The sequence below is a fragment of the Symphalangus syndactylus genome, chromosome 24, assembly GCF_028878055.3.
Source record: "Symphalangus syndactylus isolate Jambi chromosome 24, NHGRI_mSymSyn1-v2.1_pri, whole genome shotgun sequence".
NCBI lineage: Eukaryota > Metazoa > Chordata > Mammalia > Primates > Hylobatidae > Symphalangus > Symphalangus syndactylus.
The window spans coordinates 40546206-40571402 of record NC_072446.2 but is presented as its reverse complement, the minus strand read 5'-3'; the positions used below and the strand labels follow the sequence as shown (position 1 = coordinate 40571402).

Here is a 25197-nt window from a genome sequence, read left to right as displayed (position 1 = left end):
AATTATGTTTATTGAAAGGACTTTCTGACTCTATGGGGAAGAAAGAGGCATTGGGATGAAGAAGTCATCCCAGGACTGTTGAGTTGAAGATATCTTAGTGATTCCCTTTTTTCCAAATGAGGAAACTGAGGCCTACAGAGGCGAGTTCTCAAGGTCACCTGCGCAATAATGGCAGAACCAGGACTGGCTATTACCTGAATTGTAGTGTGGTGCCCTTTTCTGTCACACAGAGCATCTGCTATATGCTGGGCCCCACTAAGCGCTGAGGATACAGTGGTGAACAAGATAGGCATGACTGCTGCCTTCATGGAACTTACATTTTAGGCAAGAAACAAATAAATATGTATTATAATATCAGGTAGTGATCAATCCTATGAATGAAAAATAAGGCAAGTGAAAGGATAGAGAACGTAGGGGAATGGGAGAAATGATCGAGAAAAATCCCTCTGAAGAGGCAACATTTTAGAAAGGAGAATGACGGAGCCTTGTGAATACCTGGGAGCACAGCAGGAACAAAAGCCCCATGGAAGAAAGAAGATTGGCTTGTTAAAGGAGCCAGTGTGGCTGGAACAGAGTGGGCAAGGGAAAGACAGTGGGAGACGAGGTCAGAGAAAGGGCCAGGAGACAGAATGTACACAGGGCTGAGGACTTTGGCTCAAAGTGAGGCAGGAAGCAGTCGGAGGTTCTAAGCAGATGTGGGACCTCGTGAGATTTCCCTTTTTAAAAGGCCCCTCTGGTTGAAGGTGGAGATTGAACATGAGGAGAGGAAAGAGGGGCTGCAGGGAACCCAGCGAGGAGGCAGGGGCAATCCAGTTGTCCTGGAGAGAGGTGACAAGCCTGGGGCAGTGTGGTGAGGAGCACAGATTGGTGTCCCCATCTGTCCAATATGGGAGTTGAACAAGATGTTCCTTTAGGGCCTTTGCAGCTTTGGGATTTGGTAATTTGGTGAACGACCTCAAACATATCAACTAGGTGAGCCAGTCACACTGTTTTTCTTTTCTCACAATCTCCAGGTTTCTCCCCTTGGGTTCTGGGTCTGAACAGACCCAGTGATCTGAGGCTTAAATCGGGGACTCCTGCCCACCCCTCCCTGCCAGCCCACTCCTGTCCCCACCTCCCAGGGACAGATGGGTGGGCGGCAGGAGCAGCTGGGCCTTGCCTGCAGGGCCCTAGGGGAGGGAATTATCTGAGAGTTGATAACCCTGCTCTGCCTTCCAGATCTTGAGTTAAAAGCCCCACATGTCACAGCTCCAAGGGGCATGGGTTGGAGGGTGGCAAAAGAGGGGTAGGGCAAGACACTTTTCAGTCCTGTAGCTGCCCACAGGGGTTCAGTAACCTGGGGTGCTGAGGACTCCAGGAAGCTATTAGGGCTGAGGCTGAAAGCTGGTTACCCTCAGGCCGCGTCTAACCTGCTGGCTTTTTTATTTGGCCTGAGAAGCATTTGAGAAAAGTTGGGAGCCAATGCTTAAAAATCAAGGAACTTTACAGTAAAATCCAGATTTCTGACTTCTCTTGAATAATTAAAAAATCTGACCAGACTGACCACTCATTCCCAATTACAACACCCAGCAGGAGCTGAGTAGCAGCTGTCCCTATTATTATTTTATTTTATTAATAAGTAAATACATGCACATGATTCCAAAAAGAAATCATAAATTGGCATATATCATGAAGTCTCCCATCCTTGCCTGCCCTTCTCCCCATTTCCCCCTTCAGTAATCTCTTTATTTTCTCATGTAAATTTCCAAAGTTTCTTTATGCATATATAAACACATAAAAATATAGATTACTATTCCCTTTTTCACCTAGCTTCATTCCCTATTCTCTGCCTTGCTTTTCCCTGAGGAGGTCTTTCTGTATTAGGACATAGAGAGCTTGCTGCTACACGCCATCGCATTGTCAGAAGTCTCATGATTTATTTAGCTGGTCTCCCACTGATGGGCATTTGGGTCATTCCCACTATTTGCTTTTATAAACAATGCTGTATCAGTGTTCTCATGAATAGTTTGCACAGGTGCAAATATTTTAGTTGGAACTAAAGGAAGATTATTATGAGCTGGTTCAAGCAGAGGGTGCAGTAGGCAAGAGCTGAACCCTCAGCAGGATCCCAAAGCAAGGCTAAGCAAGGAAACGTGATGAGGTCTGTTTGTAAAAGTGATTCCTGGCAAGGCACAGTGGTTCATACTTATAATCCCAGCACTTTGGGAGGCCAAGGTGGGAGGATTGCTTGAGCTCAGAAGTTTGAGACTAGACCGGGCAACAAAGTGAAATTCGTCTTTACAAAAAAATGTTAAAGACTAGCTGGACATGGTGGTATGTGTCTATAGTCCCAGCTACTCAGGAGGCTGAGGTGGGAGTCCAAGAGTTTGAGGCTGCAGTGAGCTATGATTGCGCCACTGCACTCCAGCCTAGGCAACAATAAAGAGTGATTCCCAACAAAGGTCAGGGATGTGGGGGACTAGGGAAAGGCTCCCAGATTGGCTCCTGCCACTTGCAAAATATGGGACTTCTTTCTGGGCCTCAGAGTCCCTGCCTGTAAAATGAGAGAGGAGCTTGGAGAGCTGGATGAAATCCCAAAGGACTTTTCCAGTTCTGACCAGCTGTGGCCACCTTCTGTCTCCACACCAGACAGACTCAGCCTCTTCTCAGCCCTTGAACTTGCCTCGCTCCATCCTATTACAGAGTGCTTGCCCAAGCTGATCCCACCCTGGCCCCCACCACTGGAACATCACCTCTGTGCACTCCTATTGGTTTTTGTCTGACTCTGAACTGGTGGGCCACTCAGAACACACCAGCCCAAACCCCTTCAGGGTAGAGTCCCCTGTACAATACCCCAGACAGGTGGGTCACCCCCATACCTGATCCACACTTCAAATCCTTCTCCTTGTCACTCCCCCAAGTCACCTGAACTTTTAGCAGAGTTCTTGAATGCCAACTCTGCTACTTCCTAACAAATGGCCTTGTGACAGTACCTCCCTGAATTTCAATTTCTACCTGAAAAATGGCTGGTTTGAGGATAACATGTGATGGTATTAGTAAAGTTCTTAGCACAGCTTGTGACACACAGAAAGGCTTAATAATTCCATAGGTCACTGCCCTTGTCTGAATAAGTTACCTTGTTTATAAAATGGGGAGAACCTATAGAACCTGTTCTTTTTTTTTTTTTTTTTTTTTTTTTTTTTTTTTTTTTTGCGATGGTGTCTCACTCTGTCACCCACGCTGGAATGCAGAGACATATCATGGCCCACTACAGCCTCAACTTCCTGGGCTCCAGTGATCCTCCCATCTCAGCCTCTCTGATAGCTGGGACTACAGGTGCATGCCACCACACTCAGCTAATTTTTGTATATTTTGTAAAGATGGGGCCATATTGCCCAGGCTGGTCGCAAACTCCTGGGCTTGAACAATCCATCCGCCTCCGCTTCCTAAAGTGCTGGGCTACAGGCATAAGCCACCATGCCCAGCCTCAGAATTTATAGGGGTGATCACTCACTCACTTATTCATTCATTCATTCACTTAATGATTTTTATAGAATACCTATTGAGTGCCCGGCATAGCACTGGGCACTAGGAGATTTGGTGGTGAAGAAAATAGATGAATTGTTCCAACCCTTATGAAGCTCCCAGGTAATTCTGAACAAGCAAACATACAAAGATAAATTGCCAGTGTGCTGATATTAAGAAGGAAAAAACAAAGATATTATGGAAGCTCATAACAGGGTTGTGTCAGGGAGACTTCTCTGTGAGATAAGGAGCAGGGCATGGCTGGGTGGGGGAGCCAGGAGGGCTTCCTGCAGGAGACATCACCTTAGTCTAATAATTAGCTTTAATTATCCTCACCACAGCCCTAGAAGGAAGGCACTGGTTATCTCTCTCATTTTACTTTTCTCTGAAGTTAAGAGAAATTAAGTGATTTGCCCAAGGTGATGGAGCCAGGAAGAGATGAATGGGTTTTTGTTTTGTTTTGTTTTGTTTTTGTTTTTGTTTTTTGAGATGGAGTCTCGCTCTGTTGCCCAGGCTGGAGTGCAGTGGTCTGATCTCGGCTCACTGCAACCTCCGCTTCCCGGGTTCAAGCAATTCTCCTGCCTCAGCCTCCCAAGTATCTGGGACTACAGGCATGCACCACCATGACTGGCTAATTTTTGTATTTTTAGTAGAGACAGGGTTTCACTATGTTGGCCAGGCTGGTCTCGGACTCCTGACCTCGTGATCCGCCCGCCTTGGCCTCCCAAAGTGCTGGGATTACAGGCGTGAGCCACCATGCCCGGCCGATGAATGGGTTTTAAACCCAGATTTCCTGGCTGTGGAGTCTCAGACCTAAAAACCTGTCTTCTGCTGCCTCTTTGAATAGGCAAATCCTGGGATATAGAGCATCATGGGAAGCAGAGAGGCTGCCTTCACTTGGATGGGGCCCAAAAGTGGGACTCTAACTTTGCCATATCCTATCCAGACACCAGTGAAAAGGAAGAGATCCAGACACATACAAGAACTGACTGAGGACCCTCAGGGTGGCTGGGGCCAGAGTTTCTCCCCTGCCCGCTACCATCCAGGGCTCTGTGCACTTCATTAGTCTCTCTGCCTAGGGTTGTGGGAGAGAAAGAAAAAGCAGAGATACTCCTTTCTAAATTACACTGGGATTCAGACCTTCCAGCCCGACCCACAAACACTCTTGCTCACTAGACATGCCTGTCAATAGGGGGCTGTCAGCTTTGAATCCATCCTGGAAAACTCCCTTAATCCCTAACTCTTTCCCCTCTGTTGTCAGCCTTGGGCAACAGCTGGTACCCCAACCTCCTAAGCATGCTGAGACCAAAACAGTCCCTGGGCATGAAAAGGATGCCAGGCTGCAGGACTGCAGTTGGCTTCTCCTTCCTGACCCAGGGCAGCTGTCTCCTTTCATCCTCTCTTCCCTGCCACTCTGAGGCAGGTTGGTTCTCCCACTTTCCTTCCTCAGCTCCTCTTTCTTCACCCCCTACCTTTTGCCCCTCCTTTCTCCCTCCCCTTGAAGGGTAGCAAAGCCTATTCTGGAGCCAGATGATGGGCATGAATTTGGCTGTAGCTCCTAATTGTGTCACCCTGAACAAATTAATTTCTCTGTGACTTAGTTTCTGCATCTGTAAAATGGGAGGAAAAAAGGAGCTAGCTCACAAATTGTGAGGGTAGAATGAGTTAGTAATTGTAGTGTTTTGGACAGTGCCAGGCAAAGAGACACTACTATATGGGTGTTTGTATAATAAATGCCTGGATACATCCAATCCGATCAAAGGCAGAGATGGGAGACGAGCTTGGGGTATCCAGGATGTGTGGGAACTCCACCCCCTCCCATAGATTACTGCTATAATTTCCTTCTGGTCTCACCAGCCCCAGGCTGCTTCCTTGTGATCGCTTCTCTACTCTGGCTGCTGGGTCTTCTTTCTAAATCCTGATGTGACCACATAACTCCCCTGCTCAAATTCTGCAGTGGTTCCCCATTGCCTGCTGGATAAAGGCCACCTTCTGGCCCCTTAGGATCTCATCCTCAGAACTCTGCAGCCCTATCTTCCCCATCTTTCTACTCCCCTGGATCTGAGATCCAGACTTGCTTGAAGATTTGCCCTGCAGTCTCAGGCCTCCAGGCCTTTGCACTTGCTCTTTCCTCCACCCGGTGTTTCCTCCCATCCCTTTCCTCTTGATGTTGGATGTTGTCCCCTTCCCTCCCCCTACTCTACTAGGGCTGTAGCCAGATGAAGGCAGTCCCCGAGAGAGGCAAAGGGGAGAGTAAGGAAGAGACAGCAACTCAGAGCTGCAGCTTTCTCAGCTTCAAAACGAAGACAATAAGAAAAGGGGACCTCTCAAGATCAAAGGAGGGGATGGAACAATATGTGAGCACTCAGGAAACTGGAAATGAGCGTTAGCATGGAGTGACTGCTAAAGGGTTACTGAGGGGCCCGCCCAAGTCCCCCAGCTCCTTTCTTCCAAGTCCCCCACCCACCCACACCCACCCCCCGTTAGACCCAGGCCACTGGAGGTGAACACAGGAGAAAAACGAAGTGGAGAGAATGGGAAGGGGGAGGCGATAAAGACAAAAGAAGGAAGTGCAGTCCGGGGGGAGATGAGAGACAGAAAGCATGGGGTTGGAGCCCCGCGCCTCCGAGGAAGGAAGGAGAGGGTGACCTGGGGTGCGCCCCCCTTCCCCTGCTTCCGCATTCCCGGGGGCTGCCCCCCTCCGGCCGCAGCTCAGGCGGGTGGGGGCGGGGCGGGGCGGCGCCTAGGAGAATGAATAATTGAAGTGGAGGGGAGGAGGAAGAAGAGGAGAAGGAGGAAGAGGAGCCGCCTGCGCAGGGTCCTCCCCACGCCGCACCCCCCTCCGCCGCCCGGAAGTCGCTCCCCGCCTCCCCCTCCGCCAACATGGCCGCGAAGTCGGATGGAGTGGCGGCCTCGGCCGGCCCGGACCCGGAGGGGGCGGCCGGTGGAGCCCGGGGCAGTGCCAGTGGGCGCGGGGAGGCGGCGGCGGCGGCTGGGCCACCGGGGGTCGTCGGGGCGGGCGGCCCGGGGCCGCGCTACGAGCTGCGGGACTGCTTCTGGGTGCTGTGCGCGCTGCTCGTGTTCTTCTCCGACGGTGCCACGGACCTGTGGCTGGCGGCCTCCTACTACCTGAAGAATGAACACACCTACTTCAGCCTCACCTTGCTGTTCGTCCTCCTGCCCTCGCTGGTCGTGCAGTTGCTGAGCTTCCGCTGGTTCGTCTACGACTACTCGGAGCCCTCAGGGTCCCCGGGACCCGCCGTCAGCACCAAGGACAGCGTAGCCGGCGGAGCCGCCATCAGCACCAAGGACAGCGCCGGCGCCTTCCGGACCAAAGAAGGCAGCCCCGAGCCGTGTCCCCAGCCTGAGCCCTCCTCGGCCAGCGCCTACCGCCGCCGCTGCTGCCGCCTCTGCATCTGGCTGCTGCAGACCCTCGTCCACCTCCTGCAGCTCGGCCAGGTCTGGAGGTAGGAGAAGCGCAGGTGGAGGGACCTGAGCCCGAGGAGTGGGGGTGGCGAAGGGCTACCTGACGTCCCAGTCCTGATCTGACCTTTCCGGGCTACCCTCCTGTCCTGACCTCCCCCCCTCTCCACCCCATTGCAGCTCTAATTTCTTCTCAGTCGGCTCCTCCCTGACCTCTGCCCCCAAGCCCTGACCAACCCCAGTGCCATCCGGTCTGACCTGGCCTTTGAGAGGGGAGGGGATGGTTCAAGAAAGGAGAGAAAGAGATCCTCAGGGGTGTGCGTGAGTGGGGAGGACCCGGGACTCATGAAGATAAGTGTGAAACTTAAAACAGGACCACAGGGCCCCATTCTGCCATAACCCACTCCTCTCTGCCTGAGTGCCAAGCCTGGGCTCAGGAAGGATCTCAGAAGTCCTTTCCTGCTCTCAAAGATCCTCAGTTCAGAATTGCAGCTCATTCACAACCTGCAAGGAGAGTCACAGAATTTGAGACAGCTAAATGAATATCCCGCCTAAACTTCTTGACTTTTTGGAGAAAGATATGCTGGACCCAACTGGGGAGCCCTCAGGCTTCTTCTACTTCCTATGACCCCCTCTGCCCCAACTAAGGGTCCTCCCCTTCCAACAGGGCCAAGGGGATTTGGAATCTTGAATCTGAGATTAGGTGGTCACTGGCTGCCCTTTAATCCCAAACTGGTAAGGCAAAACTGAGGCTTTGTTCAAGCTGCCCACTTTCAGTCTTCTTCCTCTGCCAGGACTGAGGGTGCCTGCTGCACTGAGTTAACTGGAGAGAGGAGGAATTCTAAACCTAGGGCTCCTCTTGATTCCGAATTGCTATTTAGTAGCTTAGGGCCTTCTGTGCTCTAACAGAATGAACTTGCTTACTATATGATCTTAGGCAAGACGCTCTCCTCCTTCCAAGCCTCAGTTTCCTCTTCTGTGAAATGAGGGAGAATCCCTACTCCTCTTATTGCATTGTCTTATCATTGCATTATTCTTACCTGTTGGGATGGTCAGGTGAGAGGTCTGCATGAGGGCCCTGCAGGCTGTAACATTTTAAGAGTGTGGGGAAAGCATGGAAAAAGTCACTCTAGAGATATAAAGGGTGATTACTGCTGTTGTTATATTTATTCTGCTGCTTGTTAACACATTCTGCCTAACTCAGAAGATTCAGTTTGGGGCTGAGGGTTGAAAACAGGACTCCTAGGGTTTGTCCCAACTGCTCACTTGCTGTGTCACTCTTGTTGTGTTGTCGAATCTCTCTGCCTTTGTTTCCCTATCTATTCCTGCCAAGATGATGTGTATATTCCACTTAGCTTACCCTAGGGGAAAAGGGGGGCGGAGCACTATCCACACAAGGTGGTGTTATTATTATTAGCGTGACACATAAAAATATTCATGTCTACATCCAGGAACTAATCTGCATTTATCATTCTGTGCCCGAGTGGACAGATGGTGAAAGATATTTTTAGATTCTGAAATGGTAACTTCCTATTCTTGGTAGCCAAGCTTTATCCCCCTTTTCCTTCAGCCTAAAGTGGGCCAGATACCCCTTGACTCACTGGCTATCCCCCCATTCAGAATCCACTTACAAGAAACTAATACTTCTCTTCTTTGTTAAGCATAAACTGAGTTTCCCTCAAATAGGGCAAAAATGGCCATGGGTGTGGAGTCTCAGGGGAGTAGCTAGAATTGCTAAGGATCCCCTCAGCTCTATGGTTTCTTGGCTATGGATAAAAGGACTAGCTATTTCTACTATCTCCCATTTGCAGAATGAGGAGGCTGGGATGAGATAAGTTTGTAAGGATAACAATCTAATAGCTCTTAGGTTGAATGTGGCTTGTGGAAGTGTTTTATGTGGCTTGTATAGTATTTTAAAAACCCGGAGTCATAGCTTCCCTTTAAAAAAATTGGATCTAGCAGTATCAATCCTGTAACAATTTAGGAAGAGTCTATATGCTCTAATTTGTCCATCCTTCCCTTTGATCATATCTGTACTATTTCACTTAGACATGAAAGCCCTAATTTACAGTTCTATAACAATTATTTTATTAAACACTGACTTTGTGCCAAGCCTACTGGTTGCCTTTTTACCTGCTTTATGTCCTGTACCCCTTCTAATCATCCTGTCATGTGGTTAGCATTATAATTTCTATTTGACAGATGAGGGAATGGAGGCTCAGAGAGGGGGCATCCTTGTCCAAGGTCACACAGCTAGGAACTTGAAGAGCTGAGACTCCAGGCTCTCTGCCTTTAAAGCCTGAGTTCAATTTATCCACTTTGTAATTCTGCCACTAAGGTGTCCCTCAAGCTTAAAGAAGTATGAATCTGAGATTCCAAGATTCCAGTGTGATAGAAAGTCAGGGCTTCTGTTGCACTAAGAATGTGAAAAGAGGGGCAGGGAGTTGAACTATGTGGGTGAGGATGGGAACAGTGTGTATTGTGGGGAAAAGGCTGGATTCGGGGGTGGTCTGGTCAGGAGGCTGACATCTTTATCCTAGTTTGTAAACTATAGTTTGCTGGGTGACCTTGGGCAAGGCTCTTTCCATCTTTGGGTCTCAGTTTCCCTGTGTGTGAAATGAGATTCGATGTGATGACCTTAAGAGTTTCCCATTCCTGAAATTCTGACTCTGGGTCTATTGCCAAAGCAAAAGCCTCTGGACCCTTGCCCCCAAAATCTCTGATTCGAAAATGGCTAAGGGCCTGGATAAATGGAGGGAAAACCCAGAGAAGGTATAGAGAAGCTGCAGGGGCTGGCATTCGTCGAAATTAAGCACATTTGCTTACCACGTGAGATGTTCCCACAGATGTTCTGAGTGGTGGGGCCTGGGGTAATGAAGAGGGAGATGTGTGATTGAGTCCTCCAGAATCACACCTAGAAGGCTAGGCAGTCACTCACCTCCTGATCCCATTTCCTCAATTCTGAATAAAATAATTATAATCGTGAAGATATTTTTCAACTTCTTAGACTTGTAAAATGCTGAATTAAAAATTCAAATGCTTTGAGGACCCAGTCAGGTAACAGACCATAAGATACGAGGGGTGTTAGACAAGAGGACATTCGGGGGCAAGTAGTGTTCGAGGAAAAGGGAAGCTCTAGCTGATCATGCCATGAGAAATCGTGGACCCAGTCTTGATTTCTCAAGAGAAATGGGAAATTGGGATTTTTCCGTGAACTCTCCAAAATTTAACTACTAATTAAAATGTTTAAAAATAGTGTCAACCAAAGGAAACATATTTATTAGCCTGTCTTCTTTGTAACCTCTGGTTTAGCTCTTCAAATTGGTAAGGTCTTTTCACACAGAACATTTTATTACTAATTTAAACATAAAATGAAGCTCTGAAGAGAGAGAGCAGGAGAAAGCATACACAGACACTGCACACCTACTGTGTCCCCACAGGCCCTGTGTGAGTGTTTCAGGCATGTGATCTCATGTTACTCTGAAACCCTCCCCCCTGGTGACTATTGATATACCCGTTTATCAGATAAGGAACTTTGTCCAAAAGTCACCCACTGAGAAGTGAGGAAAGGTGATGAGTCCCAAACCTAGCTCTATCTTTTACACCACACACTGGCTACTTTGGGAGATGCCAGAACAATGTCTTTGTGCACAGAGAGATTGAACCTCTGAGAGAACAGCAAACAGATCCTCTGGCGGGGCACGAAACTGGCTGTGGCCTGGACACCAACCTTCATCTTCATCCCTCCCTTCCCTTTAAACTCTCTGAGCTGTTAAACTGCCCAGGGTTCTTAAGCCAATTAAAGTCCTAACCCTGTCCCCTCTGACCCTGTAGGCAGCAGAGCAGTAAGCCATGAATCCTGCTTTTCCTAATCTTGAACTCAATGGGCCCCAGCTTCACCCAGATAAGCATGGTTTGCTAAGCCAATTAGTGGGAGATGATCTGACATGGGATTCCTGCCAGGCTCTCAGGATCTGGGAACCCCCAAATGGGGAGAAAATTAGGCAATTGAGATTTGGGGGCCCTCCCTCTAATGCCTTCTCTATGCGCAGGCCCGGACACTGCACTCTATGTCACCTAAGAAGCCCTGCATGACAGAGAAGTTCTGGAATGAGTTAGTGACCTACTGGAAGTGAACGTCAGGCTCTGGATTTCCCCTCTGGGAAACTACATTCTTGGCATAACGGTTGAGAACACGGACTCTAGATTCAAATGTCCTCAGTTTAAATCCGGACTTTACTACTTCTTATATGTGACCTTGACAAGGCAAATAATCTCTCATCCATTGTAAACTAGGGACCATAATTGTACCCACCCGCCTCTTGGGTTGTTTCAAGGTTTAATGAGATAATGTGTAAGGGTTCAGCAAAGGGCTCGTTCCATCGTTAAATGCTCAGAAACTGCTGGCAATGATTAGTGCATTAGCTTGGGCTTTGCTCCCTGTGGAACAAAGGTTTGTTCACGGAGCACGTGGCAGGACAGCAAGGGGGTCCTGAATTCCTTCCCTTGAAGCCATAATGACATGGCAGTCATCCATTTATGTCTGCATTCAGCAGACATTTATTAAGCACCTGCTGTATACCAGGCACTGTTCTAAGTGCTGGGAATAGAGTGGTGAACAAGACAATGTCCTTGCCCTCTTGGAGCTCAATAGCCTAATGAAGGAACCAATAGAAAAATAAACTATGATATATATTATATGTGATATATAATACCTGGGCCAGATCGTGATAAGTGCTATGGGGAAAAAAATGAAACAGGGCAGGGAGCTACTGGAGTGCCAGGGAAAGGTGTGGCTCTTTGAGATAGGGTGGTCAGGGTGGACCTCTCCAAGGAGGTGGCATGTGGGCAAAGGGCTGCATGAGGTGAGGACAAGCTGTGTAGAGATCTTGGGAAGGGTTTTGCAGGCAAAGGAAAAGGGAAGGGCAAGGAGAAGGCCTGTGTGGCAGAAATAGAGTGAGGGGAGCATGTTCGGAGATGCTGGTGGACAGATTGGCAGGGGCGAGGTCATGCAGGGCCTCAGAGGCCATGATGAGGACTAGGGCTTTTACTCTTCATGACATGGGGAGCCCAGGAGAATTTGGCCAGAGAAGGAACATGATCTTGACTTGTGTTTTGCAATGTCCACTCTGGCTGCTGGGTGGAGAATAGTCTGGAGGGGCCGGGCGCAGTGGCTCACGCTTGTAATCCCAGCACTTTGGGAGGCCGAGGCAGGCGGATCACGAGGTCAAGAGATCGAGAGCATCCTGGCCAACATGGTGAAACCCCCGTCTCTACTAAAAATACAAAAATTAGCTGGGCATGGTGGTGTGCGCCTGTAATCCCAGCTACTCAGGAGGCGGAGGCAGGAGAATCGCTTGAACCCGGGAGGTGGAGGTTGCAGTGAGCCGAGAGTGCGCCACTGCACTCCAGCCTGGGTGACAGAGTGAGACTCCATCTCAAGAGAAAAAGAATAAAAAAGAGAGAGAATAGACTGGAGGGAGGCAGAGTAAGCCTGGAGATGCATGAGGAGGTTGCTACAAAGATGCAGGAGAGAGACAATGGAGACTGGATCAAGCTGTAGCAACAGGGGTGGGGGTCTGCTTCAGGCTGAGCTAATGCGACCTCTTTCTTTCTTTGGTCCTCAGTCTCTCCATTGGGGCCAGAGTTAATGGTTCAGAATCCATTCTCCGGAATCAGCCATATCCTGCACCTGCCACTTTCTGTGATTTGGGACAAGTGGCATGACTTGTCTGTGCCTTGATTTTCTCATCTGCTAAATGGACACTCTAATAATAGCACCTATCGCATGGGGCTTGAGGTAGTAGAAAATTAAATAATGTTTAGTGTTCAGCACAGTGCCTGGAACACAGGAAGCACTCAACAATGATCATTAGCCATTGTTATTTGTAAAACAGGTCAGGGGTTGGATTCCATCATTTTCAAACTGTGTTTTACAGCCCTGTCTCCATCATTTTAACCCAAGTATCTCTGAATGTCTCCTTTATGACATGTCTAAGATTTCGTTTTGAATAATCTGTCCTACAGCTGACACTTGTTTACAGCCCCCTGAACTCAATGACCATCCATGAGGTTCCTCCCAGCTCTGCCTTTGTAGGGTTGTTCCAGTTTGGGCCTCACCACTCACCTCCTGGGAGACCTCTTTCCAGAAGGCTCTCCACCCCTACCCTGCCTCCTCCCCTTGCCCATCCAGCTGCCATGGACCATTAGAGCTGCTCCTAACAGACACAGCGGCGGCGGTTGGGCCCAGCGTCCCCTGTTTGATCTATAAAGACCACACAGGAGAAGCTCTGGGGAGTGGGAGGGCGGAGGGCGGAGGGCTGCGAGGAAATGGCTTTGAACCCAGCAGCTGGGGCGCAGGTCCCTGGGGAGAGGAGGGAGGATGGTTGGGATCTTCTCTGGCCTCTCTGTTCACCACCCTGCCTTTGTTAGGGCATCCAAATTCCTCCCCTGGGAAATCCTATCAGCCTCCAGTTATCACCCCCAAACCCCAATCCAGCCTCCACCTGCAGGCAGAGCGACGGCTCTCCTCTGTCCCTAGAGCAAGTCCCTGTGCTTTAGCCTGGCTTTGAGGCCCTTTGCCCCCTGATCTTTTGTCTTTCCTCCCCGCTGTACCCACATGACAACCTGCTCCCCACCCCCTTGCTCTCCACTGCCTGCAGTCCTTCCTCCAGCAACACCAAACACCAGTTTCCAGTCTCCTCCCAGTGAAATTCTGCACATCCTTCCAGGCTGAGCTCAAATGCCACCTCTTCTAAGAAGCTTTCTCTGAACAAATCCCACACATGCTACCCTCTGCCCCCCAGAAACCACCTCCCACTCCCTCAACCAGGCAAAAGTCATTGTTCTAAAGTGGAAAATGTTTGGCTGTTTTGTCTGTTGATCAAAAAGCTATACATTCTTGTTGAAACCTCAGGCAATACAGAAAAGGCATAAAGAGATTCCCCTCTGCTCATTATCTCTTGGGGCGGGAGGGGTGGGGTCAGGGGAGATTTCCACTTACTAAGTACATATTTCTTGCATTGCTTGAAGATTTTGCCTCTGGTTTTTAATTAGCTAAAAAAATGCATGTATAGATTCGTCTATTTTTTAAAAATCGATATAAAAATGAAATTTATTATACTTACTGTTTATTAAGACTTAGATTCGATCATTTCTCTTGACAATCCTGCCAGGTAGAGACTGCAAGGATGAAGAAGAAGAACTGTAGACCCAAAACCCTGGCTCTGCCACATAAGAGCTGTGTGGGTTTGAGCAAGTCACTTAACCTTTCTGGACCTCAGCTTTGTCATCTGTGAAATGGGCATCATAACAATCCCTACCCAGGTCTCCATTGTGAAGACTGATTCAATTAATATATATGTGCTCTGCACAGTACTCAGCACATAGTGGTGCTCAGTTAGTGTTTGCTAGCATTATTGGCCCCATTTTACAGACGTGGAAATTGAGGCACAGAGAAGAGTGGCCTTCCAATTCATAAGGAGCAAAGCTAGGGTTTGAAGCTGTGAGGTCAGGCTCCCAAACCCACATGTGGAACCACCAAGCTATACTGTCTTCTGCTAGTTAAGTGTATTCTTACAAACAATCAATCATGTATTGTTTAGAGAAGCACAAGAAAAAATATCAGAAAGTATTTTTATTTTTATTTTTATTTTTTTGAGACAGAATCTTGCTCTGTCTCCCAGGCTGGAGTGCAGTGGCTCGATCTCGGCTCACTGCAACCTCTGCCTCCCAGGTTCAAGCGATTCTCCTGCCTCAGCCTCCCGAGTAGCTGGGATTACAGGTGCCCACCCCCACACCCAGCTAATTTTTGCATTTTTAGTAGAAATGGCGTTTCACCATATTGGCCAGACTGGTCTCGAACTCCTGACCTCAGGTGGTCCACCTGCCTTGGCCTCCCAAAGTCCTGGGATTACAGGCGTGAGCCACCACACCTGGCCAGAAAAGTATTTTTAAATTTGTATTTTAATGTAAAGTCCCCACTGTTAACATTCTGGGTTCTTCCCCTCAGACTTCCTCCCCAGGCACAATTACTCATTCCTCTTTACCCACAGCTCTGATCACATTTTGTTGTGATCATCTACCCACCTGGCTGGCTTTCCCACTGGATCACAAACCCCTGGGGAGTTGAGGCTTTGTCCCTTTTTCTCTCTGTCTCCCATGGTGACTAGCCCAGAGTAGATCCTCTGTGACTGTTGGTGGTCTTGCGCCCAGCCAGCTCTGGTGAGGTCTATGGTGGGTTCTTGCAACATGAAGCCAGTTGAAGCAGGCTTTGGGTCTGTGGATGAAGTGCGGGGTGCTGAATGTGGGAGCTTTCTGCAGTTGTGGACACAGCACTGAGGTCTGTTAGGCCTACATCCACAGCCTTTAAAACTGTCCACGGCCTAAGGCTAAGGAAAGAGGAGGTAATAGGAACAACCCTGGGTTGAGTTCCCAGAATGATACAGATGTGGCTGACTTAGGAGATGGAGGAAGTCAAGTTCCTTGTATGCAGTAGGTACTCAATAAATGTTGGTGTGAACTGGATTGAACCTTTGAGATCAGAATCTTGGACAAGTCACTTCGCCACCTAGGGTTCAGTTACTCCATCTGTAAAGTAACTTCAGAATTCTGGTGAATTTTCCTGGGACTTGGACAAGAAAGCAAAGTAGCTGAGAGCTTGGGGCACCAGCGCAGATCAAGGAGCCACGACATCCTAGTTGCGTGACCCTGGGGAAGTTGCTCCACCAGCCACAGCTCCTGTCTCACCTGTGAAATGGGGATAGTGATAGTATCCACATCTTAAGGTGCTTATAAGGATGTCTTGAGATAATGTAAATGCACAGGGCTTGTCACGTAGTATATCCCCTGAAAACATCTACTACAATGACTATTATTATTGGCCCAAGTCACAGCCCATCTTACTTGCTTAGTAACAAGATGGGGTTAGGGCAGGGGCATAAGGGGTCCTAACTCTCACCCACTGACCCCCTATCAAGGAAGGAGAGTTGTTCTATGGCTCCAGAGATAGTGTGAGGGCAGATGCGAACTCAAAGTAAAGGGAGGCACAGTCTTTGGAATAGAAGCAAGAACACACTGTCAATCAGACTGTTCCCGAGGGTGTGAACTCCACATCAGCAGAGGTGTCCAGATGGAAGTGGCTAACTTTGGCAGGGATGCTGTAGCAGGGACTCCTGCTTCAGTCTGGAGGATAAACTAGATGATCTCTAAAGCCCCTTAGTTCTAAGTGTCTGTAGCTCTATCCTTGGGACTTTATGATACTTGCTTCCATGATGTTTAACCACCGGACCACAGGTTGCAAATCAGTGGCCTATGGGCAAATCCAGCCTCAAGAGTGTTGGTTTGGTCCGCAAAGGATTTTTTCTCCTACTTTTTTTTTTTTTTTTTTGCTTTTTGAGATGATCACGCTCTGTTGCCTAGGCTGAAGTGCAGTGGCACAATCTCAGCTCACTCTAGCCTCCGCCTCCCAGACTCAAGCGATCCTCCTGCCTCAGCCTCCAGCGATCCTCCTGCCTCAGCCTCCTGAGTAGCTAGGACTACAGGTGCACACCATCATGCCCAGCTAATTTTAAAACATTTTTTTTGTAGAGGCAGGGTCTCACTATATTGCCCAGCCTGGTCTTGAACTCCTGGGCTCAAGTGATCCTCCTGCCTTGGCCTCCCAAAGTGCTGGGATTGCAGGCATGAGCCACTGTGCTGGTTCTTCTCCTACTTTTTATTAAAACCTTTTATTACAGAAAAATTTAAACAATGAAAAAGTCGAGGAAATGGGATAATGATCTCCTACCACCTCTCTTCAACAATTATTGATTCCTGGCCAACCTCATTTTATCTAGGGCAGCACCATCCAGTAGAACTTTCTGCAGTCATGAAAATGTCCTATCTCTGCATTATCCAATATAGTAGCCACTATAGAGCACTTGGCATGTGGCCAGTATGACTGAGGAACTAAATTTTAAACTCTTTACTTGTAATTATTTACTTGTAGTTAATCAAAATCTAAATAATCATACATGGCAAGTGTTGAACATGTAGGTGTTGGAGAGCATATTTGCAGGCCCCACTCCATTTCCTTCCCTTCCATGTTATTTTCAAGCAAATCTCAAACATCTCTAAAAAGATAGACTTCAAAAACATCGCTAAGTGGCTGGGCCTGGTGGCTCATGCCTGTAATCCCAGCACTTTGGGAGGCCAAGGTGGGAAGATCACTTGAGGTCAGGAGTTCAAGACCAGCCTGGCCAACATGGTGAAACCCCATCTCTACTAAAAATACAAAAATTAGCCGGGCATGGTGGTGCACGCCTGTAGTCCCAGCTACTCAGGAGGCTGAGGCAGGAGAATTGCTTGAACCTGGGAGGCGGAGGTTGCAGTGAGCTGAGATCACACCACTGTACTCCAGCCTGGGCGACAGAGTGAGACTCTGTCTCAAAAAAAAAAAAAATTGTTAAAATATGTAATACTGCTATCACACCTACAAAATGGAATTATGATTTCTTTTTTTCTTTTTTTTTTTTTTAAAGAGACAAGTTTTCACTCTGCCACCCAGGCAAGAGTGCAGTGCCACAATCATGGCTCACTGAAGCCTCGAACTCTTGGGCTCAAGAGATCCTCCCACCTTGGCCTCCCAAAGTGCTGGGATCACATGCATAAGCCACTACACCAGCCTAATTTCTTAAAAATTCATATAGTATTTCTTTAATTTGTTGTGAACATTTCCAAATTGAGATTTTTCCCTTGTTTTTCTTTTTGCATAAATATCCTAATATCCACCTATTCTTGAAAAATTGAAACTCCAGCCATGTTGGGCTCATATTCTCCCACGGCATCAGTTGGCTGGAACTGACAGGCGGCTGCCTCTGTAGACAGGCCACATAGTTCCCCAGTCCCTCATAATGATAGCAACTGAGCCCCTTTAAGCATTGGCATTTGAGACCCTGGCTACCATGTAGAATCTCACACCCAGAATAGGGGCAGATAGAAGTGATGTTTTCTCCCTGCCTTGGTCCCGTGATACCTTCAGATGCCATCAGGAGGATGGAATCTAACCCCCTGCCCCACTGGCTTATGACATACCAACTCCACATGAGGATATCAAGCAAAGAGAGAAAGGGGGAACAAAAGGCCTTGGGCTAGAGTATGGGGTCCTGGGTTTTAGTCTCTGCTCTGCACCCATTTCACAGATGGGGAAACTGAGGTCCAGAGAGGAGAGGAGAGCTGGCTGCACTCATACAGTGAGGGATGTGGGAGGCCAGAACCTAGTCCCCAAATGCTTTGTTGAAGAGGGGCTGCCCATTCCTCTGCTGTGCAAAAGAGGGACGCTGGCTGGGAGCTGATGAGGGTGAGTGGGATGGGAGAGGGTCTCAGCTTCTCAGTTAGGGCCTAAAATTAGTGGCTGGGAAATGTTTGGCTTTAGCCCAGAAAACAAAAAAAAAAAAAAACAAAAAAAAACAAAAAAAAGGTGCTGTGACTCTGTAGGGGGCTGCTAAGGAGGAGGGAGACAGCCCAGCTCCAGCTCCCAGCACCACATGAAATGGGAGCCAAACGTGTAAAATCACATTCTTTACTGACATTTATGACTCATTTGGCTGACAACCCCAGGAAGGTCCTATTTTGTATTCTTGCAGGAGCACTCAACATTAAGGGGTAGGCAGATGGGGAGGAGGCCTCAGGGCCATCCTCCCAACCCCCCACAAAAGATTCTGGGGCTTCATTGCAGGTGAGGAGGCTATATAGCTGGGAACCCAATGTTTCCTAGAGAACCCATAGACCATATTTGGGTTCCCATGCCCCATGGTGAAATGGGGGAGTCGGCCAGCCCTGGTTTGGGATGCAACTCTGATGCTTTCCGGCCATGTGACCTTGGGCAAGTCATTTCTCTAATGGCTCTAGACTCTATTCCCTTGTGTCCGGGCCATACTTACCTCTCACCTGGCAACTGGTCTCCTGTCTTTCACCCTTGTCCTCCTGCAATCTGTTCCCCACAGCCAGGATGCTTCCTCTAACATGCAGAAGTGGTATCTAATCTTGTCACTTCCCTGTTTAAAACCTTCCTGTGGCTCTCCATCACTCTTAAGATAAAGACGAGGCCGGGCATGGTGGTTCACACCTGTAATCCCAGCATTTTGGGAGGCCAAGGCAGGAGAATTGCCTGAGCTCAGGAGTTCGGGACCAGCCTGGGCAACATAGAGAGACCTCATTTCTACTAAAAATTTTAAAAAATATATCCTGGCATGGTGGCATATGCCTATGTTCCCAGCTACTCAGGGGGCTGAGGTGGGAGGATTGCTTGAGTCCAGGAGGTCGAGGCCGCAATGAGCTGTGCTCTCATCACTGCACTCCAGCCTGGGTAACAGAGTGAGACTCTGTCTCAAAAAAAAAAAAAAAAAGGCCGGGTGCTGTGGCTCATGCCTGTAATCCTAGCACTTTGGGAGGCATAGGGAGGTGATCACTTCAGGTCAGGAGTTTGAGAACAGTCCCATCAACATGGTGAAACCCTGTCTTTACAAAAAAAAAACACAAAAATCAGCTGGGTGTAGTTGCCCACGCCTGAAGTCCCAGCTACTTGGGATGGCCCTGAGGCAGAAGAATCACTTGAACCCGGAGGGCAGGGGTTGCAGTGAGCTGAGATGGCACCACTGCACTCCAGCTTGGGCAACAGAGCAAGACCCTGTCTCAACAACAACAACAACAAAAAAGATAAAGACCAGCCAGGCACGGTGGCTCACGCATGTAATCCCAGCACTTTGGGAGGCTGAGACGGGTGGATCACCTGAGGTCAGGAGTTTGAGATCAGCCTGGCCAACATGGTAAAACGCTGTCTCTACTAAAAATACAAAAATTAGCCAGGCATGGTGGCATGTACCTGTAATCCAGCTACTCAGGAGGCTGAGGCAGGAGAATCGCTTGAACCTGGGAGGTAGATGTTGCAGTGAGCGGAGATCGTGCCACTGCACTGCAGCCTGGGCAACAGAGCAAGACTCTGTCTAAAAACAAACAAACCAACAAACAAACAAATAAAAAACAAAAGATAAAGACCAAATACTTCACCATGGTTCACATCTCCACTTCATGAAGTGCTTTCTTCCCCTCCTTCTCTCTCCTTCTCTGACAGCAGCCATTCTGACCACTTACCGCTCCCTCCCACCTCAGGACTTTTGCCTATGTTGTTTCCTCAGCCAGAGGCTCCCTTCTCTGCCTCCTTTACCTGGTTAACTCCTATGTCTGCTTCAGATCATGGCTCAGTAGTCACCTCCTCTAGAAAGCCTTCCCTGACTGCCATACCCTTCCCAAGCTGGGCCTGGCTCTCCTCCAATAGCACTGTCATCCACAGTGCTGAAGCAGGGACCTCTGTTTGGAGCATTTCTGGAGCCCATGGAACATGCTTGTTGTTACACGTTTACATGATGATTTAGTTAATCTTCAGGTCCCCATTAAACTGAGTTCCACCAGTGGGTTGGATCTGTCTTGCACACCATTGTGTCCACGAGCCATTTTAGCACAGTTTGGGGTACACAGTAGGTACTCAAAAGTGCTTGGTGGACTGGGCATGGTGGCTTATGCCTGTAATCCCAGCACTTTGGGAGGCTGAGGTGGGTGGATCACCTGAGGTCAGGAGTTCGAGACCAGCCTGGCTGACATGGCGAAACCCTGTCTCTACTAAAAATACACAAATCAGCTGGGGTGTGGTGGCGCATGCCTGTAATCCCAGCTACTCAGGAGGCTGAGGCAAGAGACTCACTTGAATCCAGGAGGTGGAGGTTGCAGTGAGCTGAGATCGAGCCACTACACTCCAGCCCAGGCGACAGAGAGACTCTGTCTCAAAAAAAAAAAAAAAAAAAAATGCATGGTGAATAAATGTCAAATGAACCTTCCCTTTTCTGACACTAAGTTTCCTCATCTGGAAAATGGAGATTATGTCCACGAACCTCACAAGACTACAGTGAGGATTTTAGCAAAGTACATATAAAAGGTATTTGATGAGTGGTTGTTATTTTCTGGGGGGCAGGCAGAGACCCCAAAGAATACTTGCCCTGAGAACCTGTCCCAAAGGAGCTTTCTGACCCAGTGTCCCTTGGGGACAGGTTCGACGAGCACCAGGGGAAAGCCAGCCTAGGAGTGGGTCTCAGCTGTGCCAGAAACCAAACTTCCTTCTTACTGATGGGGCCTCTGATTCAAAAAGCTCCTTGAAACCTTCCATTGATCAAGTGCCCAACACTGAGCTGGGCGTTTTACACACATTACTACTTTCTGATTTCACAGCTACCCTGTAAATGGGTATTGGGCTGATGGGTCCAGAGAGGGGAGGCAACTTGCCTGGGGCTACATAGTCAGTAAGAGATGGAGCTAGGATCTGAGCCCAGGCCTGACTCTCTCACCTGGGTTCTTTCCCTCTGTTCTTGGCTACTTTTACTTAAGAAGTTTACAAAGCAGAGTTTATAAAGTATATTCACTCTCTTCATTCATTCACTCACTCAACAAATGACTGTGCATTAACGATGTGCCAGGCACTAGGCACAGTCATAAACATGGTCCCCACTCTCATGGAGCCTGCAGTGCTAGGGGAAAGACAGGCAATAAATATGTAAACAAGTAAATGAGATGGTTTCAGGTTGTGATATGTGTTACTTAAAAAAACAGGGTAACATGACAGAAAGTGACCAGAGGGGGGCTGCAAAAGTGCTTTGCGGGGTTACAGGCAGTGGTGAGGGGGACGGCTGGGAAAGCTCTCTGAAGAGGTGACACTGAGCTGAGATGGGGGAATGAGAGTTTGACAGGCGTTAGTGAGGACCATTCTAGGCAGAGGCCCTGGGGTTGGAGTGAGCTTGGTGTGTTCAGGAAGCAGGAACTGGAGCATGGGAGAGAGGGAGGGTGGTGGGAGAGGGTCCCCGGGAGGGACAAAGGTTGTGTCCTCCTGGGCCTCAAGGGTCATGGTGAAGAGTTAATTTTAAAAGTAGTAGGGGCCGGGCGCAGTGGCTCATGCCTGTAATCCTAGCAGTTTGGGAGGCCGAGGCAGGCGGATCACCTGAGGTCAGGAGTTCGAGGCCATCCTGGCCAATAGGGCAAAACCCTGTCTCTACTAAAAATACAAAAATTAGCCAGTCATGGTGGCAGGTGCTTGTAATCCCAGCTACTTGGAAGGCTGAGGCAGGGAGAATTGCTTGAACCCGGGAGGGAGAGGTTGCAGTGAGCCGAGATCATGCCATTGCACTCCAGCCTGGGTGACAGAGCAAGACTCTGTCTCAAGAAATAAATAAATAAATAAATAAATAAATAAATAAATAAATAGTGGGGAGTGGACAGGCACAGTGGCTCACTCCCAGCACTTGGGAGGCCGAGGCAAGTGGATCCCTTGAGGTCAAGAGTTTGAGACCAGCCTGGCCAACATGGTGAAACCTTGTCTCTACTAGAAATACAAAAATTAGCCAGGCGTGGTGGCACATGCCTGTAATCCCATCTACTCGGGAGGCTGAGGCATGAAAATCACTCACCTGAACCCAGGATGCGGAGGTTGCAGTGAGCCAAGATCATGCCACTGCATTCCAGCCTGGGTGACAAGAGCGAGACTCCATTTCAAAAAAAAGAAAAACAAGTAGTGGGGAGTGGCCTGCCCTGACCTAGGAGTTTACAAGATCCCCCTGCTGTTGCGTGAAGACCAGGCTTGAAGACGGCAAGGTTGGAAGCGAGCACCCCAGGGAAGAAGTAGACAAGAATCAGTTACTTGGGCCCATTTTATAGAGGAAGATTGAGGCTCATCGAGGAGCTGGGCTTTCCCGGAATCACCCTGGTCTCCTGACTCTCCACTTACTATTGTTGCCCGTCTCCCAGTTTTCTCTAAACCCATATAATCCCAAGTGAAACCTGAGGTCCATCGTGTCTTACTGGGGTCCTATCAGGATCCTGCTGGGCAGCTGTACCACACACCCTCCACACGAGGGAAGCTGCCACGTAGGCAGCTGAGGCAACAGGGGAATCCCATGGGATAAGACTTGTCCTTCCTCATCCCTGCTCTGGCTCAGGAGGCCATGAAGAGCCAGGGCTGAGTCCTAGATCTGGCACTAACTTGCTGTGTGACTTGGGACAAGTCCTGGTCCCTTTCTAGGTACGTTTCTCATCTGTGAAATAAGGATAATGGTAGTCCCCACTTCAAAGATTTGTTAAGAGGGATGGATACGTTCATATGTATAAAAAGTCTCAGCACAGCCTGTCATCCAGTTGGGACTCAGTAAATGTGGGCTGTTATCCTCATTAGTAACCGCTGCACACTGTCCCCCTGCAGACCTACAGACTAACTATGGGCTCAGCTGGGGGGATGTCCTGCCCCTGCCCATCAGCCCTGGCTCTCCCATCTGCCTCCCAGCCTCACTCTGTTCACTCTATAGGGGTCTGCAGACCCTGGCCCGCATTGAGACTAGGGAGCTAGCCAGAATGAGGGTGGTTCCTGGATGGAGAGGCAGCGGGGGAGCCGCTGGAAGCTGCTGTGTGTTTGGCCCAGAGCTGTGAGGGGGAGTGGGGAGGGGCGAGAACACACTCGGAAATGCTGAGACCGACAGATGGAGGAGCTGAGGATGTGAGAGACACAGACAGACAGAGAGAGACCCAGAGTCAGGGAGAGGAGGAGCAGGCAGGGGAGGATGGCCGGAAAACTGGCAGTCACGCCAAGCCACGAGCTGAGCAACAAATCAGCAGATGGACCAAGCAGTCGAGGGACTAAAAGACACAGACAGACAGACCACCAGGTGGACCTAGCATCCAAGACACAGACAGAACACCAAACAGATCCAGTATCCAAGGCACAGACAGACAGACCACCAAGCAGACCCAGCATCCAAGACACAGACAGACAGACAGACTACGAAGCAGACCCAGCGTCCAAGACACAGACAGACAGACAGACTACCAAGCAGACCCAGCATCCAAGACACAGACAGACAGACAGACAGACTACCAAACAAACCCAGCATCCAAAACACAGACAGACCACCAAGCAGACCCAGCATCCAAGACACAGACAGACAGACAGACTACCAAGCAGACCCAGCATCCAAGACACAGACAGACAGGCTACCAAGCAGACCCAGCATCCAAGACACAGACAGACAGACAGACTACCAAGCAGACCCAGCATCCAAGACACAGACAGACAGACCACCAAGCAGACCCAGCATCCAAGACACAGACAGACCACCAAACAGATCCAGCATCCAAGGCACAGACAGACAGACAGACCACCAAGCAGACCCAGCATCCAAGACACAGACAGACAGACAGACCACTAAACAGATCCAATATCCAAGGCACAGACAGACCACCAACCAGACCACCAAGCAGACCCAGCATCCAAGACACAGACAGACAGACCACCAAACAGATCCAGTATCCAAGGCACAGACAGACCACCAAACAGACCCAGCATCCAAGATACAGACAGACAGACCACAAAGCAGGCCCAGTATCAAGACACAGACACACAGACCTCCAAGAGGACCCAGTATTAAGACACAGACAGACAGACAGACCACCAAACAGATCCAGCATTCAAGACACAGACAGACAGACCACCAAGCGGACCCAGTATCAAGACAGACAGAAAAGCAGACCTCGTATTCACAGGATAGACAGGCTGTCTGGCATCCAGGGGACAGAGACTGAAGCTCCTGGCCTCTAAGGGCAGGCAGACAGGCTGACCCAGGATCACAGGGTCAGACCAATATCTGAGAGACTCAGACATAATATCTGAGAGACTATGTGACCCACAGTCCAAGGGACAGGATTCCAGGATTTTGGAACTGAGCCAGGATTCCAGGGTGAAACTGACTGACTAACAGACTCCTGACAGAAATGCAGGAATGATAAATAGGCTGGCCTTGCATTCAAGGGACAGACACAATAGACAGGCTGATCTGAGCCACAGACAGAGACAATGACTCAGGTCTGAGGTCAAAGGGATGGGTCCAGGCTTGGGCCCAGGTTTGACTGTCTGAATGGACTGAGGTACAGGCCAGAAACTCTGACCTAGAACCAGACTTGGGGTGACTCAGGAACAAAGAACAGGAGAGAGATGAGGTGATGCAGACATTGCCAGAAGCTTCCTGGCTTCTCAAGAACATGGGATCCCTTCGTCCTTTTCCCCTCCTGCCCATTAGAGAGAAGCCCCCAAACTCTGGGGGACTGGGAGACACTGGAAAGTTCCTGTGAAGAGGGTAGGATGGGCCTGGGGAGAAGGGAATGAGCTCCTATTAATTTCTCGACCCTGCTACCTGTTCACGGAGG

The 25197-nt window shown here is 49.1% G+C and overlaps 1 protein-coding gene across 2 annotated transcripts in view; it reads left to right on the top strand.

The window, feature by feature from the left end:
- Positions 1–6362: 6362 nt before the first annotated feature.
- The window catches only part of XKR7 (XK related 7), a 33806-nt gene continuing 14971 nt past the window's right edge, over positions 6363–25197 (top strand). The window contains exon 1 of one of the 2 annotated variants that reach the window (XM_055265799.2): positions 6363–6971. In XM_055265799.2, coding sequence (XP_055121774.1) covers positions 6388–6971 — 584 coding nt within the window. In that variant the 5' untranslated portion in view covers positions 6363–6387. The remainder of the gene's footprint in view (positions 6972–25197) is intronic. The other variant, XM_063633752.1, reaches the window with a different exon arrangement.